This window comes from Gorilla gorilla, chromosome 8 (genome assembly GCF_029281585.2).
Source record: "Gorilla gorilla gorilla isolate KB3781 chromosome 8, NHGRI_mGorGor1-v2.1_pri, whole genome shotgun sequence".
NCBI classification, from domain to species: domain Eukaryota; kingdom Metazoa; phylum Chordata; class Mammalia; order Primates; family Hominidae; genus Gorilla; species Gorilla gorilla.
The window spans coordinates 81,245,687-81,262,262 of record NC_073232.2 but is presented as its reverse complement, the minus strand read 5'-3'; the positions used below and the strand labels follow the sequence as shown (position 1 = coordinate 81,262,262).

Genomic DNA, 16,576 nt, shown 5'->3' with positions numbered 1-16,576 from the left:
AACCAAATCAATATAAGAAATAGAAATGGAAAATTAATCCTAATATCTTCAAACAGATTTTTAAAACTATTCGTTCCATAAACCAAGAACACACTGCCATGATAAGCCTTCAGGGAGAAAGAAAGATCAGTAAGAAATTAACAACAGGCCAGACATGGTGGCTCACACCTATAATCCCAGCACTTTGAAAGACTAAGGCGGATCACCTGAGCACAGGAATTTGAAGCTGCAGTCAGCTATGACTACTGACTACTACACCACTGTATTCCAGCCTGGGTAACAGAGTGAGATCCTGTCTTTAAAGAAAAAAAAAAAAGGAAAGAAATTTAAAAACATGGTTAAATTGTAAGATTTTCACAAATGGTGAAAAATTTTTTAAATATTTCAAAGAAACGGCCGGGCACAGTGGCTCACGCCTTGTAATCCCAGCACTTTGGGAGGCCAAGGTGAGCGGATCACCTGAAGTCAGGAGTTCAAGGCCAGCCTGGCTAACAAGGTGAAACCCCATTTCTACTAAAAATACAAAAAAAAATTAGACGGGTGTGGTGGAGGGCGCCTGTAGTCCCAGGTACTCAGGAGGCTGAGGCAGAAGAATGGCGTGAACCCGGGAGGCGGAGCTTGCAATGAACGGAGAGCACACCACTGCACTCCAGCCTGGGCAACAGAATGAGACTCTGTCTCAAAAAAAAAATTTTTTTCAAAGAACCCTTAAAGATGTTTTAGAAACAGAATGAACATGGAAGATAGTACAAAAGAGAAATAAAAATAAATATAAAGAAGTTCAGGGGGCCGGATGCAGTGGTTCACACCTGTAATCCCAACACTTTGGAAGGCCAAGGCATGTGGATCACAAGGTCAGGAGTTCAAGACCAGCCTGGCCAAGATGGTGAAACCCCGTCTCTATTAAAAATACAAAAATTAGTCAGGCATGGTGGCAGGTGCCTGTAATCCCAGCTACTCTGGAGGCTGAGGCAGGAGAATTGCTTGAACCCGGGGGGCAGAGGTTGCAATGAGCTGAGATCACACCACCGCACTCCAGCCTGGGTGACAGAGTAAGAGACTCTGTCTTAAAAAAAAAAAATGGCTAACAAAGCACCTCAGGCTTGTTTTCCTCTACCCCAAATGCCCAGCTAAGGGAGCCTAAAGCTCCTTGTATACTAAATAGCTGTCACATTACAAGTGAGCAATTTAAACTATACCAACTCTCTTTGAACAGCGTTTGCAATTCAACAAGATTTAGTAATACAGAACAGTCATAAATAGTTGCTAAATGAATGAATGACTAGATTAAGAAAGATAAAAAAATGCTAACTTGAGGGAAAGGAAAGATATTTGCTGAAAAAATAGCAGTCAGTCAAAAAAAACTTACCCTTAAAATCAGTATCTTGATGAAATTCCTATCAAACTCCCAACAAGGATTTTTATAAGCACAGACAAGCTTATTCTAAAACTTATATAAAAGGCATAGGTGCTAAGAATAGCTAAAGCAACTATGAAGAAGAATAAAGTAAAAGGAATCACTGTGTTCAATATTAAACCTTACTATATGGTTACAGTCATCAAGATAGCATGGTATTAGCAGAGGCACAGACACATACACCAATGGAACATAGAAGATAACCCAGAAATAGGCCTACACAAATATACTTAAGTGATTTCTGACAAAGGTACAAAAGGAGTTCAGTAAAATTTTTACAAATTTGTTGAAAAAAAATTTTTAACAAATGGTGCTGCAAGCAATTGTACATCCATAGGCAAAAACTGAGCCTCAATCTAAACCTCATACCTTACACAAAAATTAACTCTAAATAGATGAAGTACTTAAATATAACATATAAAACTATATAATTATTAGACAAAAAAAAAAAGAGAAAATCTTTGCCTAGGGCTAGGCAAGAGTTCTTAAGACTTGATAACAAAAGCATCATCCGTAACAAAATATTGACAAACTGGACTTTATCAAAGTGAAAAACTTTTGCTCTGTGAAACACCCTGAAAAGATAAGCTACCAACAAGGAGAAAATATCTGCAAACCACATATCTGACAAAGGATTACTATCTAGAAAATTTAAAAAACTACTAAAACTCAATACATTAAAAAAAATCCAATTCGAAAATAGTAATGTGGGAGACCAGAAATATGCCACCCCAAAATATGAAGAATTGTTGAGCTGAAGGCAAGAAGTAGACACAAGAAAGCTGTCCTGTCTCTATCTGCCTAAAAGCAGGACATGGATTTACGAAGACAAAAGGTATCCTTGCCTCCCCATCTATCAAGGAGAACAAAGGTTAACAACTGAAGACAACTTGAGAACTGATGGTCCTAGAGATGGTACCAGGGGAATCTACATTAACTAGCTTCACAAACTAGCCTGTATCGGCCATTTATTTGCTTTCCCCCAAGTTGCCAGCCTTAGAGATTCCAAGCCCCTTTCCTTTGTCTTAACGTTTCTCTAAAAATTTCCTGTTCTTTGATGAAGATGCCATATAAGCTGGAATTCAAAGCCACCTCTTTGTGAAACACTCATTCTCTGGGTGTCCCCCATGTATGTATGAAACATACTTGTTAATAAACTTGCTTTTCTCTTCTTAATCTATCTCTTGTTACAGGTGTTCAAGAAAAAAAAAATTACCATTCTTCCAGTACAGTTCTAAGACACGAAGGACTATTTCAATGAAGAGAATATACAGGCAGAAAGTATACATGAAAAGATTTGCATACAAATAAATAACAAAAAAAAAATCACTATATACCCATCAGAATGACCAAAAAAAAACCAGTGCTAACACTAAGTGATGGCAAGGATAGAGAGAAACTGGATCATGCGTACAGTGGCTAGCGGAAATATAAAATGGCATGTTCACAGCAGTTTTATTTTTCATAGCCCAAAATTGGAAATTAACCCAGACGTCCTTCAACAGGTGGATGATTAAACTGTGATATATCCAGCCGGGCGCGGTGGCTCACGTCTGTATTCCCAGCACTCTGGGAGGCTGAGGTGGGTGGATCATCTGAGGTTGGGAGTTTGAGACCAGCCTGACCAACATGGAGAAACCCTGTCTCTACTAAAAATACAAAATTAGCCGGGGGTGGTGGTGCATGCCTGTAATCCCAGCTACTCGGGAGTCTGAGGCAGGAGAATCACTTGAACTCGGGAGGCGGAGATTGCAGTGAGCCGAGATCTTGCCATTGCACTCCAGCCTGGGTAACAAGAGTGAAACTCCACCTCAAAAAAAAAAAAAAAAAAAGTGATATATCCATACCATGGACCACTACTTACTAACAAAAAGGAATGAACCGTTGACACACATACAACCTGGATGAATCACCAGGGAATTGTACTGAGTGAAAAAAACTAACCCCAAGAGGTTAATGTTGTATGTTTCCTTTTCTGTAGCATTCTCGAAAGGACAGAAACAGATTAGTAGGTTGCTGATTAATTTAGGGAGGAGTAGGGGTTGGCTGGGGTTGGGGAATGACAGGGCCAGGATGGAGGTAGGTGTGGCTATAAAAAGGGCAACAGGAGAGACCTTCATGGTAATTCAGCTATTCTGTAGTGGATAAACGAATCTAATTTGTCACTGCACTCCAGCCTGGGTGACAGAATAAGACCCTATCTCTCTCTATATATAGATATAGATATAGATATATAGATATAATATATATTTATATATGTTATATATATAAAATATATGTTTATATATGTAATATATGTATTTATATATGTAATTATATATTTCATATAGAAACAGTACACACATTTTGTGTTTTTATTTAATTTAGAGAACTGAGAGATCTAATAGGTGTAACTGCAGTACCAAAAGGAAAGTAGAGAATATTTGATGAAAAAAAAAGGCAGATAATTTTTTTTTTTTAGATGGAGTCTCGTTCTGTTGCCAGGCTGGAGTGCAGTTGCGTGATCTCGGCTCACTGCAACCTCTGCCTCCTGGGTTCAAGCGATTCTCCTGCCTCAGCCTCCCGAGTAGCTGGGACTACAGATGTGCGCCGCCACACCCAGCTAACTTTTGTACTTTATACTAGAAACAGGGTTTCACCCTCGATCTCTTGACCTCGTGATCTGCCCGCCTTGGCCTCCCAAAGTGCTGGGATTACAGGCGTGAGCCACCGTGCCAGGCCAAGGCTGAGAATGTTTAAACTGACAAAGATATCATACCTCAGAATCAACCCCTGCCAAAATACTACAGGATAAATATAGAGAAAACCAAACCAAGTTATATTAAGTAACAATTGCTGAAAACCAAAAGAAAAGAGAAAATCTCATAACCAACCAGAGGAAAAAAGATCAATTGCCTTCAAGGGGGAGGATGATTTAAGACAAAAACAACAACAATCCAGAAGTCATCGGAATGGTTTTTTGTTTTCTTTTCTTTTTGAGACGGAGTCTCGCTCTGTCGCCCAGGCTGGAATGTGGTGGCGCAATCTCCGCTCACTGCAAGCTCTTCCTCCCAGGTTCACTCCATTCTCCTGCCTCAGCCTCCCGAGTAGCTGGGACTACAGGCGCCCGCCACCATGCCCGGCTAATTTTTTTGTATTTTTAGTAGAGACGGGGTTTCTCCATGTTGGTCAGGCTGGTCGCGAACTCCCGACCTCAGGTAATCCACCCACCTCGGCCTCCCAAAGTGCTGGGATTACAGGCAGGAGCCACGGTGCCCGGCCACCGGAATGGTATTTTTAAAGTGCTAAAAAGAAAAGAAAAAAAAAGCTCTCACTCCAGAATTCTGTCTTTAGTGAAAATATCCTTCAAAATGAAGAAATACAGACATCTTTAAACAAAAAAAAAATGATGAATCTGTCACCAAAAGATCTGCACAAGAAACAATAAAACTTCTTTGGGGTAAAGGCAAATAACTGTAGATGAAGCATGATATTGCAAAAGGGAAGAAAAAGCACAGTAAAGGGCAATTATTTCAGTAAATACGAAAGCCTACCCACTCTCTAAAGTCGTAATACTAAAGATACCTTGTGGGGTTCAGAACACAAGGAGAAGAAAGCATCAAAACAACAGCACACATCGGGGGGTGGAGTAAATGGAATGATACTGTGGTAATTTAATTAAGTTTCTACATACAAGTAAACTCCAAATGGATTAAAGATTTAAACATAAAATGCATAAAAGTATTAGAATACATGGGCAGATTCTTTATAATCAAGTGGGAAGGACTTTCTAACTATGTCTCCAAATGCTATCAGTCCAAAACCATAAGGAAAAGATTAATAAACTGGACAACAAAAATAACCAAATATTTCTGCATAGGGAAAAACACCATGAACAATTATCAAAAGACAAATGATATACCAAAAAATAATGGCTTGCAACTCATATAATCCACAGGGGTAAAAGACACTGGGGGGAAAAAAGACCAGAAAACCCAAAAGAAAAATAGGCAAAAGATACTAACAGTTAAGTTCATAGAAAAATAAATATAAGACACCCTTAGACACACGAAAAGGTATTCAACCTCACTCAGTGAAGAAAATCGCAGATGCAAACTATATGAAATACCACTTTTTACCTATCAGTTGCCCCAAATCCAAAAGTTGAACCACATATTCTATGGGAGGAGCTGTGAAGAAATAAGCATTCCCATGCATTGCCAATGGGAAAACAAAATAATACTATCTCTAGGACAGGCATTCCCACTAAGCTGATCAAGTTCTGGGAATTCATCTAATATATAAACATATACACAGAAAATTATAAATTACAAGGTTATTCATTACCACATGGTTTGTCATAGCAAACAGCTGGAAGTAGTTTAATAAACTATGGACTTGAATTACTATGCAATTGTGACAAAGAGAGAAAATGCTATTCATGTTCTGTCAGAGAAACATCTGTATGCTGTTAAGTGAAAAAGGAATAATGGAAAATAGTGTGTAAATCAACCATCAGAATCAGCTTAAGCTGGAGGTTTATCAGAACTTCAGAATAAAGGACCCCATCCACAGCTACTAAATCAGAACCTGCATGTTAAAAAGATGCCGGAATGCACAATCACATATAAGTTTGATAAGCCCTAGAGATAACAGATTCCTTTTTAAGTAAACTGAGGAAGCAAATAAGAATATACATACATATTTTCTTTAAACTGGATAAAGAAACACTGGCAAAGTAAACCAAAAACTAGAAAAAAAATAGACATCTTTGGTAGGTTGACCATACATTCCAGTATGTCTGGGACTGTCCCAATATATGCCAGTTGTCTCAGCATAATTATTTATAGAACCTCTTTCACTCTCAGTGAAAATGTCTCGGTTTGAATGATTAAATGTCACCCTACCTAGAGAAACTGCATGAACAGAGGAAGGGAGTGTGAATATATATGTACATCTTTTGTTATCATTATACTTTTAAAAAAGTAAAAGTAATGTATTATTACATTAATGTATTATTAATTCAAAAGCACTTTATTAAGGAAAAAAAAAATGAAACCAGTCAGGAAAAACAGACCGAGAAGAACCTAAGTAGGCTAAGGATGGAAACGCACGCATAATGCCTGGAGCAAAAAGAAAAGATGCCTTCATGAGGACTAGGGAGGGAATCCAAGTTAGGAAAGGACAGCTCAGAGGGTAGCATTACAGACACCAACAGAGGAGACTCTCCAAACAAAGACCATGGTTAACAACATATGCAGCAGACCAGGCAAGTAATGCAAAGGCAAAAACATGCACTAGCCTTGACTATGATTTGGTGGCCTTTGCCAGAACTGATTCAGGTGAGTTTAGGTGAGGGAATAAGGTTGCATTCATCAGATTGAAACATAAACGAGAAACACAGAAACAAGTCGGAACTGCCAGTGATTCAACCTAGAAATAAGAACGAGCTGACACAAACAGTTAGGGAAAACTGTTTTGAGGACATGCAGCCCCTCCATTCCTCCACATCGTCAAGGTTTTATTCCTGGATCAAACAGGACCATCAAACCTCAGCATTTGGTCTCCTGAAAAGCATATGCACTGAGTTCTGCTCTGTAACTGTGTTCTTTGTTTCTACAAAGAAATACTTATAGACAATTTACTGCATTTATTTCAGAATTGTTATTAGAACAATTAGAGATAACATTACAATAACTTGGATAATTCTGCAAAATTAAAAATCCTGCATCTAATTTGCCAACTGCACTATTTTGGATTTGCTACTTCAGTTTTATTTCCCTTAATGTCAATTTTTGCCTATTTCTATTTTTCCATTTTCAAAACATAAACCCTTATAAACTTCAGAAATCCATTTTAAAACAAACTGGGAATAAAGAAACAAGAATCTCACCTGGGATTTGTTCATTTTCCGCTCTTAGTGGAGGAGGGAGAGCTGAAGGATTAGAAAGGAAGAATGTCAGGAGAGCCTTCGCCGGCCTTGCAGTTCGGAGATTCACCTGCCTATACAGGTCCACACACAAGATACTTACGTGTCCATGTGTGGCTCCGATATATGCTGAGCTCAGACATGACACTTTTCACTGAGTGAATGTAAATATTTCTTATTGATTTATTACCAATTTAGGTTCTGTGACACAGAAAAATTAAAAACATGAAAAGATGAGTTTAACAAGTTAACAGTAATCTAAAGGAAGAAACACTATGGGTTTGTCAAAATTCCTTGCAGGGAAAAAAAAAAAACTCAGGCCATATTGTTTATCTATTTACCTGTTAACACCATTAATGCCCTGAGGTTAGATAATGCAAAAGACCTCTAAAAAAAAGGGATAGGATGTTAAACGCAAGTTTAAAAATGTTTGTTCTAACTTGCTAACAACTCCTCAAAAGGATCTTTTAATGAGAAACTGTGATATAGAGTAACAAAATGGGCAGCAGTGGCTCGGGAAACTGCAGACTTGACTTCTAATCTCAGTTCTGCCTCTAACGAATGACAAGATCTGAACTACTCACCTCCTCAAACTCAATTTTGTTTTTCCATCTTTCAAATAAGGTCAAAACAGATAACCCAAGTATGACCTGCCTGCACTACCATCCGGGGGGATATCAGGCCAAGAGAGGAGGAAGCTCAGCAGCTCATCTGGATGTGCCGGGTGTTCGCGGAGGGGTGATAACAGCATTTCTTTCGCTGTGGCCGTGAGCCTTTCACCCGTCCCTGCCCTCAGACTCTCCAGAGGTGACGTTCCTGTTAGCCTGCGCGCCCACCCCTCAGCTCCAGCTCACCTCTCTCTTCTTAAATTTGTCCCAGACCTTGCACCAGCATACAGACTCCGACGGCTTCAGGATACTGTGCCATGATTACACATAATACATAAGCGAACGCGAAACGTGTAAATAATTACTTGGGATAGGAGGGCGGTCAGAACCAGAAGGGGCCCTGGTGGTCAGCTAGGCCAGCCCCTTCGCTCCTGCACTCCACGGGCAGAGAGGCCCTTGGGGCCGGTGCAGGGGCCGGTGCAGGAGCCGTCTCCCTCGGGCTCTCCCAGGGAACGCACACCCAATAAATACAGCACCTAAACAATGAAAGTGCTCAAAACAACCCCAGGCGGCAAGTATTCCTAATATCCGTAATTTACAGAGAGGAAAACCGAGTCTCCCGTGGATAATTGTGTCTAATTCATTTGTCGCGGACCTGGCGCAGTCGCTCACCCCCGCAGCCCCGCCTCCTCCCCGCGGGCCCAGGGCACAAAAAGCGCACACGCACACGCACACATCAAACGCCATGCGCACGCGCACGACAAACGTCACACGCTACGCACGCGCGTGCTGTCCCCTCCCCGCAGCCTGTTCCCTCCCCTTCGGGCCAGTGCGCATTGCCTACCCCCTGCTACAGGACTTCGCTGAGCGCCAGGCGCAGGGACTGGACGCATACGGACCCCCGGGAGCCCCGGAACTCGCGTTCCCACGCCAGACCTCATCCCCTTCTGACAGAGACGCCCTCGTCCCACCGTCCCTTCAACGCCGCAGGCGCCAGGGGTCCCTCCCCACCGCCGAGGTCTAGCCGCCGCCCGCCCGCCTTCGGGGCAGCGCGGGGACCCCCTGGCCCTCGCCCAGTGCTCCGGGGCTCACCCGCCGCTCCTCGCCGCCTCCGGAGGCGAGGGATTGTTTCCCGCAAGGGACTGGAGTCCAGGGAAGGACTCGCCTGGAGCGGGAGGCGGGGATGCACATGCGCAGAGGGAGAGGCCGAGCGCCCGAGTTAGGCTGGTGGATGCGATGCGGGGCTTGGAAGAGGCGCTAGACGGTGCCTGTCTGCTCTGGCCGCACCCCTCAGTTGTAAAATGAGGCTGATAGTGCCTAGCTAGCAGGGGTTTTATGAGAATTGGAGGCGCTTACGTTGTAAAAGCACTTAAACCGGTGTCTGACACATAAATTGTTCAGTATATTTCTCACAATTATATATCATGCTGGTCATCATAAGGTTCTCCTGCAAAACAGCCTTGTATAGTGGGTTGAGAGATTACTGTCTCAGTTACCCACTCCTGCTTGGAACCAGGATTCTGTCAGTGTCCCCAGAGGTTGTGGATCAAATCAATGTGCCTTTTAGACACAAGCCAAGAGAAGGAAAGGTGTGCTTGAATTCATTCACGAACATGCATGGTAACGTTTAACTGAAAGACTGGAAGAGAAAACTAACATCTGTGACCAGTATGGTTATTCTCTGGAATAAGGAAAAACAGAAGCTAGCAGTTCAAGACCCAAACATAAAATTGTTTATATGTTTAAAAAAAAAAAAAGCCGTTTGAGTAACAAATTTGAAGAAGAAAGCACGCACTCATTTCCCAAAACCAACCATACTTTACCCAGAACTACACTACACGTACATTCTTTTACGTGCACATCTGGCATTTTCAGCACACTATGAGCATGTGCGTGTGTTACAACTTTTCATTTAAAAAATCAACTCCTAGGTCATTGTCCACTTTTTTAAACTTTTCATTTGCTCATAATTTCAGATTTACAGAAGAGTTACAAAATAGTTCCTATATGCCTTTCACCCAGATTCCACTAGTGTTAGTATTTTACATGACCATGGTATATTTATCAAAATTAAGAAAATAACATGGGTACAAGTACTATTAACTAAACTGCAGAGTTTATTCAGACTTAAGCAGTTCTTCCACTAATGCCCTTTTTCTGTTCCAGCAACCAATCAAGGATATTGTCACCGGGGGTCCTTGCTCCCAGAGCTCCCAAGATGGTGGTGGGCCGCTTCCGAGATGGGGGCAAGCCTCATGTTCTCTGACCTGGGGTTCTTGGCCTCATGGATTACAAGGAATGGCATTTTGGGCTATGTGGTGAGTGTTATAGTTTAATTAGAAGCCGTGGGTCACGGAAGAGAACTGTGGAACCCAGTGACTAGTGTTCAGCTCGATTAGGACCAACCCGGGACTTAGCTGTGCAGGAACAATGGCAAGCCTTTAGCCCAACTTGGGAGCAGCAATGGGCACCTCGCTGGATCAGGAGCACAGCGGACACCCTGCCAGATCCGGAGGGATGGAAGTCAGCGGCGGGTCTGGGAAGGCCGCAAACAGCAGCGGTGGACGGCGAGAGAAAGCTCAGCTCAAGCCGTAACAAACACGGACCAGAAGAGAGTGCAGTTGCAAGATTTAATAGAATGAAAACACAGCTCCCATGCAAAGGGAGGGGACCCAAAGTGGGTAGCTGTTGCCTGCTCCAATGCCTGGGTTTCTATCCCGATCATTGTCCCTCCCGCTGTGCTCTTAGGCAATAGATGATTGGCTATTTCTTTACCTACTGTTTTTGCCTAATTAGCATTTTAGTGAGTTCTCTTTACTACCTGATTGGTCGGGTGTGAGCTAAGTGCAAGCCCCATGTTTAAATGTGGATGCAGTCACCTTCTCAGCTAGGCTTAGGGATTCTTAGTCGGCCTAGGAAATCCAGCTAGTCCTTTCTCTCAGTATCACAGTACATTTACTTGTCATGTCTTAGCCTTGGCCAGTTTGTAATAGTTTCTTGCTCCTACCTTGTCTTTCATGACCTTGCTATGAAGATGAAAGCACGCTCTCTTGACTTCAGTCTTCCCACCTTGGCTTCCCAAAGTGCTGGGATTACAGTCATGAGCCACCACACCCAGCCTATAGTTTAACTTTAAAACAAGAACGATAATGATCCCTTCCTGAAACTAACGCCCTCCTTGTTTGGGGACAAAAACCATCTTTGTAAAACTAGTGGAAGTCCACAAGTTTAGAATTTTGGTAGGAACCTGAATTCTGTGAGATGGAGGCATAAACTCTAACCAGTTTTTGCTTTTATAACCTGCCTTTTTGTAACTGCTTACTACTCCAGAGTCACATAGCCAGTGGTCACAAGATTTATAACATCTCCAATTGTCACTACAGATAATGTCACTACTGTAAAACCTAAAACTAGTGTTTGAGTTATTTTTCAGACTTTACATTCTGATGGACCAACTGGTGCCACTGGGACCAGTAACCCATAGCAAAACATGGACTCAGTTGATCCCGTGACCCCCTTCAAGAACCGATTCAACACAAGAAGACAGTTTCAACACCCCTATGATTTCATCCCTGACCCAGCCAATCACCATTCCCCATTCTCTAGCCTCCTGATGGGCAGGAGGCTAGAGAGGTTCAAAGTTTTTCATCTTTGAAAGACTGTAGCCTCCAAATTCTCAGGAAGGCAGATTTGAGAATTATCTCTCATACTTGCTTGGCCACCCTGCAATTATTAAATTCTTTTTCTGCTGCAATCCTGTCGTTCTCAGTTTATTGGCTTTTTTCTAGGCAGCAGCCAAGAAGAACCCACATGGTAACATTCTCCTGATTAGACTGAGGTTGTGAGTTTTTAGGAAGCACCCCACAAACAGGTTGTGGCTATCTCATAGTGTGATATCAGATGGCATGGTATCAACATGACTTTTTACTGGTTAATTGACCATGATTACATGTATTAAATTAACTTAAATTTGTCCTGAGGCTGCCTCCCTACCTTTAGGGCCGATGTAAGGACTGCAACCTACCTTGGTATGTAAACAAACAAAGCATAGCTTGTTAAACTTTTATAGCTGGCTGAGTCAGCCAGTTACAGAAGCTGAGCTAAAGCCAGTTACAGGCTGCCAGCTAATCAGACCATTTCCAAATAAGGCCAAAGTTGAGCTGTAACCAGTCAAGCTGTTTCTGTAGAGCACTTCTGTTTTCTGTCTATAAATACTCCCTGCCCACTTTATAGAATTCTCTGAACCTCTTCTAGTTCTGAGTATTGTCTGATTCAAGAATCTTTCTTTGCTGAAATGAACTTGGCTAAACTTAATTTTCTAAAATTTGTCTTTTAACACTTGGTTAAGGTGGTGTCTGATAGGTTTCTCCCTATTTTTCCCTTTCCAGTCTATATATAGAAGTGGGTCTACATGTCCAGCCCACACTCAAGGGGAAAGGAAATAAGCTCCATTTTAAATGTGTGGTTATATTTTTAAATTACCACACTGATTAGTAAATTCAGGGAGAGATTCTTTGAGACTATGCAAATACCCTATTTCTACTTTTCCACTGATTTTAGTTATCATTGGTGGATCTTGGCTGCAACCGTTACTACTATGGTGTTCCAAATGGTGATTTCTTGTGTGAACTCTGAAAACTTGAGACAGGTCTCAGTTATTAGAAAGTTTGTTTTGCAGCCGGGCGCTGTGGCTCACCCCTGTAATCCCAGCACTTTGGGAAGCCAAGGTGGGTGGATCATGAGGTCAGGAGTTCAAGACCAGCCAGACACTCTGTCTTAAAAAAGAAAGTTTGTTTTGCCAAGGTTGAGGATGCAGGCCTGTGACACAGCCTCAGAAGGTCCTGACATGTGCCCAAGATGGTTGGAGCACAGCTTGGTTTTATACATTTCAGGGAAACATGAGACATCAATCAACATATGTAAAATGAACATTGGTTCCGTCCAAAAAGGCGGCAAAAGCGGGACAACTGAAAGCAGGGAGGGTGCTTCCAGGTCAAAGGTAGGTAAAAGACAAATGGTTGCATTTTGTTGTCATTGTTGTTGTTGTTGAGACAGAATCTCACTGTCATCACCCAGGCTAGAGTGCAGTGGCGCAATCTCGGCCTACTGCAAATCTCCGCCTCCCAGGTTCAAGCTGTTCTCCTGCCTCAGCCTCGTGAGTAGCTGGGATTACAGGCACCTGCGACCATGCCCGGCTAATTTTTGTACTTTTAGTAGGGACGGGATTTCACCATATTGGCCAGGCTGGTCTCAAACTCCTGACCTCAGGTGATCCACCCGCCTCAGCCTCCCAAAGTGCTGGGATTACAGGTGTGAGCCACTGCACCCAACCTTCATTCTCTTTTTTTCTCTACACAGTATCTTCTCACAGAGCAAGAAGTTTCAATTTTAATAAAGTCCAATTTAGTAATTTTTTTTTATAAATTATGATGTTTGTATACAATTTTAAAACTCTTTGCCTAATCAAGGCCACAAAGACTTTCTCCTACATATTTATCTATAAGTTGTAGAATTTTAAGTGTATAATCCATGTATAAGCCTATAATCCATTTTGAGATAATTTTTTACGACATTGAAATATAAGTCAATATTCTTGTTTGCTTGTTTCTTTGCATGTGTATTTTTCTTTTCTTTCTTTCTTTTTTTTTTTTTTTTTTCTGAGACAGAGTTTCACTCTTGTCACCCAGGAGTGCAGTGGTGCGATCTCGGCTCACTGCAACCTCCACCTCCCGGGTTTAAGCGATTCTCCTGTCTCAGCCTCCGGAGTAGCTGGGATTACAGGCGCATGCCACCACACCCAGCTAAGTTTTGTATTTTTGGTAGAGACGGGGTTTCACCATTTTGGCCAGGCTTATCTTGAACCCCTGACCTCATGATCCGCCTGCCTCGGCCTCCCAAAGTGCTGGGATTACAGGCATGAGCCACCGCGCCCAGCCTGCATATGTATGTTTAAATGTTCCAGTACCATTTGTTAAAAAGACTATCCTTTCTGTACTGAATTGTCTTTGCACCTGTGTCAAAAATCAAATGACCACATCTGTGCGGGTTTATTCCTGTGCTTTCTATTTATTCCATTGATCTATGTGCTACGGTTTGGATGTGTTCTCCAAAGCTCATGTGTTGGAAACTTCATCTCCAATGCAACAGTATTGAGAGATGGGACCTATTATAGATAATTAGAGGCAGGGCCCTCATGACTGGATTAAGACCCTTAACTTGGTAGTAGGTTCCTTTCAAAAAGATGAGTTCAGCCTCCTTTCCTGTCTCACCATGTGCTTATTCTGCAATGTTATGTTGCAGCAAGAAGGCCCTCACAAGATGCAGCCCCTTGATCTTGGACTTCCCAGTATCCAGAACCATGAGCCACATAAATTTCTGTTTATTATAAATTACCCAGTGATGTAGTTTGGATATTTGTCCCCACCCAAATCTCACATTGAAATATAATCCCCATTGTTGGAGGTGGGTCCTGGTGGGATATGTTGGGGTCATGGGGGGTGGACCTCTCATGGTTTGGTGCTGTTCTTGCAATAATGAGCGAGCTCTCATGACATCCGGCTGTGTAAGAGTGTGTGGTACCTCTCCCTCAACTCTCTCTCTTTTTGCTCCTGCTTTCACCATGTGACATGCCTATTCCCACTTCACCTTCTGCCATGATTGTAAGTTTCCTGAGGTTTCCTTAGAAGCAGATGCAGGTACTATGCTTCCTGTAAAGCCTGGAGAACTGTGGGCCAATGAAATCTCTTTTCTTATAAATTATCCAGGCTCAGGTATTTATGTGTTGCAATGCAAGAACAGTGCAATACACCAAGTCTGTGGTATTATGTTATAGAAGTATGACATGGACTAAGACAGAATATTTGGTGCTAGAGAGTGGGGTGTTGCTATAACAAATACCAAAATATGTGGAAGCAGCTTCGGAAGTGGGTAGTGGGTAGACAGAAGAATTGGCAGAGAGGTTAGAAAAGTCTATATTGCTATGAAACGAACATTAAGGGTAATTCTGGTGAGGGTGCAGAATATAAGAATAGATACAGGGAAAGTCTGAGTCTTCCTAGAGATTACTTAAATGTTCATGACCAGAATGCTGTTAGAAATATGGATGGTAAAGGCCTTTATGTTGAGGTATCAGACAGTAATGAAGAATATCTTATTAGAAACTGGAGCAAAGCCTATCCTGTTACAAAGTGGCAAAGAATTTGACTGAATTGTGTTTGTGCCTAAGGCCTTTATGAAAGGCAGAATTTTAGAGTAATAAACTAGGATATCTGGTGGAAGAAATTTCTTTTTTTTCTGGAGTTGGAGTTTTGCTCTTGTTGCCCAGGCTGGAGTACAGTGGCATGATATTGGCTCACTGCAACCTCTGTTTCCTGTGTTCAAGTGATTCTCCTCCCTCAGCTTCCCGAGTAGCTGGGATTACAGGCAGCCACCACCACACCTGGCTAATTTTTTGTGTTTTTAGTAGAAACGGGGTTTCACCATGTTGGCCAGGCTGACCAGGCTGGTCTCGAACTCCTGAACTTAAAATTTCTAAGCAAAGTCTCAAAGGAGCTTCATGGCTACTTTTTTTTTTTTTTGACATGGAGTCTCGCTCTGTCCCCTAGGCTGGAATGCAGTGGCGTGATATCGGCTCACTGCAACCTCCACCTCCTGGGTTCAAGCGATTCTCCTGCCTCAGCCTACCAAGTAGCTGGGATTACAGGTGTGCACCAACATGTCTGGCTAATTTTTGTATTTTTAGTAGAGACGGGGTTTCACCATGTTGATCAGGCTGGCCTTGAACTCCTGACTTCAGGTGATCCACCCGCCTCGGCCTCCCAAAGTGCTGGGATTACAGGCATGAGCCACCACACCTAGTCTTTTTTTTTTCTTTTTCTTTTTTTTTTTTTTTGAGACAGAGTCTCGCTCTGTCACCCAGGCTGGAGTGCAATGGCACGATCTTGGCTCACTGCAACCTCCACCTCCCAGGTTCAAGCAATTTTCCTGCCTCAGCCTCCCAAGTAGCTGGGATTACAGGCACACACCATAACACCTGGCTAATTTTTTGTATTTTTAGTAGAGACGGGGTTTCACCACATTGGCCAGTCTAGTCTTGAACTCCTGACCGCATGATCTGCCCACCTCAGCCTCCCAAAGTGCTGGGATTACAGGTGTGAGCCACTGCACCCAGCCTGCCTTACATATTCTTGTTTGAACTTACAATTTTGATTTTAAAACATGCTGTGGAAAACCACCCACAACTGTGAGTTAGTACATTCACATCCATACTTTTAATGGTGATCTACTGCTCTATCATAATTTGTCTTTGCATTGCTTTCAATTGTTTGTTGTTATGAACTCATTTGCAAGGTATATGTGATGGTTAATTTTATGTATTAATTTCATTAGACCACAGTGTTCAGATAGTTGGTCAACATTACTCTGGATGTTTCTGTGAAGGTGTTTTTGGATAAAATTAACATTTAAATTGGTGAACGTTGAATAGAAAAGATTAACAAAGACTGACCTCCCCTAAGCAAGAGAGCATTCTGCCAGTGGACTGCACTGTGACTCAGACTGCAACTCTTCCCTGCTGGCCTACCCTGCAGATTTTTGAACCAAGGAAGCCTTCATATTTATGTAAGCCTTTTCTCTGACAACTGA

The 16,576-nt window shown here is 42.2% G+C and overlaps 1 protein-coding gene and 1 long non-coding RNA gene across 18 annotated transcripts in view; one reads left to right on the top strand and one right to left on the bottom strand.

Moving 5' to 3' along the window:
* Positions 1 to 9,128, bottom strand: part of ZNF248 (zinc finger protein 248) — a 73,165-nt gene extending 64,037 nt beyond the window's left edge. For 7 of the 16 annotated variants that reach the window (XR_010135227.1, XR_010135228.1, XR_010135226.1 and 4 more), the window contains exons 1-3: positions 8,180 to 8,728; positions 7,429 to 7,526; positions 7,290 to 7,331 (exon numbers count right to left, since the gene is read on the bottom strand). Coding sequence is in view for 7 of the 16 variants with exons in the window: in XM_004049278.4 (XP_004049326.2) it covers positions 7,290 to 7,304 (15 nt within the window). In the remaining 9 variants the exon portion in view is untranslated. Of the gene's footprint in view, positions 1 to 7,289; positions 7,332 to 7,428; positions 7,527 to 8,179; positions 8,729 to 9,025 lie in introns of those variants that run through there. The other 9 variants (XR_010135233.1, XR_004071602.3, XM_055353719.2 and 6 more) reach the window with 5 other exon arrangements.
* LOC101128517 (uncharacterized) overlaps positions 9,115 to 16,576 on the top strand; it is a 30,287-nt gene continuing 22,825 nt past the window's right edge. For both annotated transcript variants that reach the window (XR_002007663.3, XR_010135234.1), the window contains exons 1-2: positions 9,115 to 10,251; positions 12,826 to 12,932. This is a non-coding gene — a long non-coding RNA (uncharacterized lncRNA). The remainder of the gene's footprint in view (positions 10,252 to 12,825; positions 12,933 to 16,576) is intronic.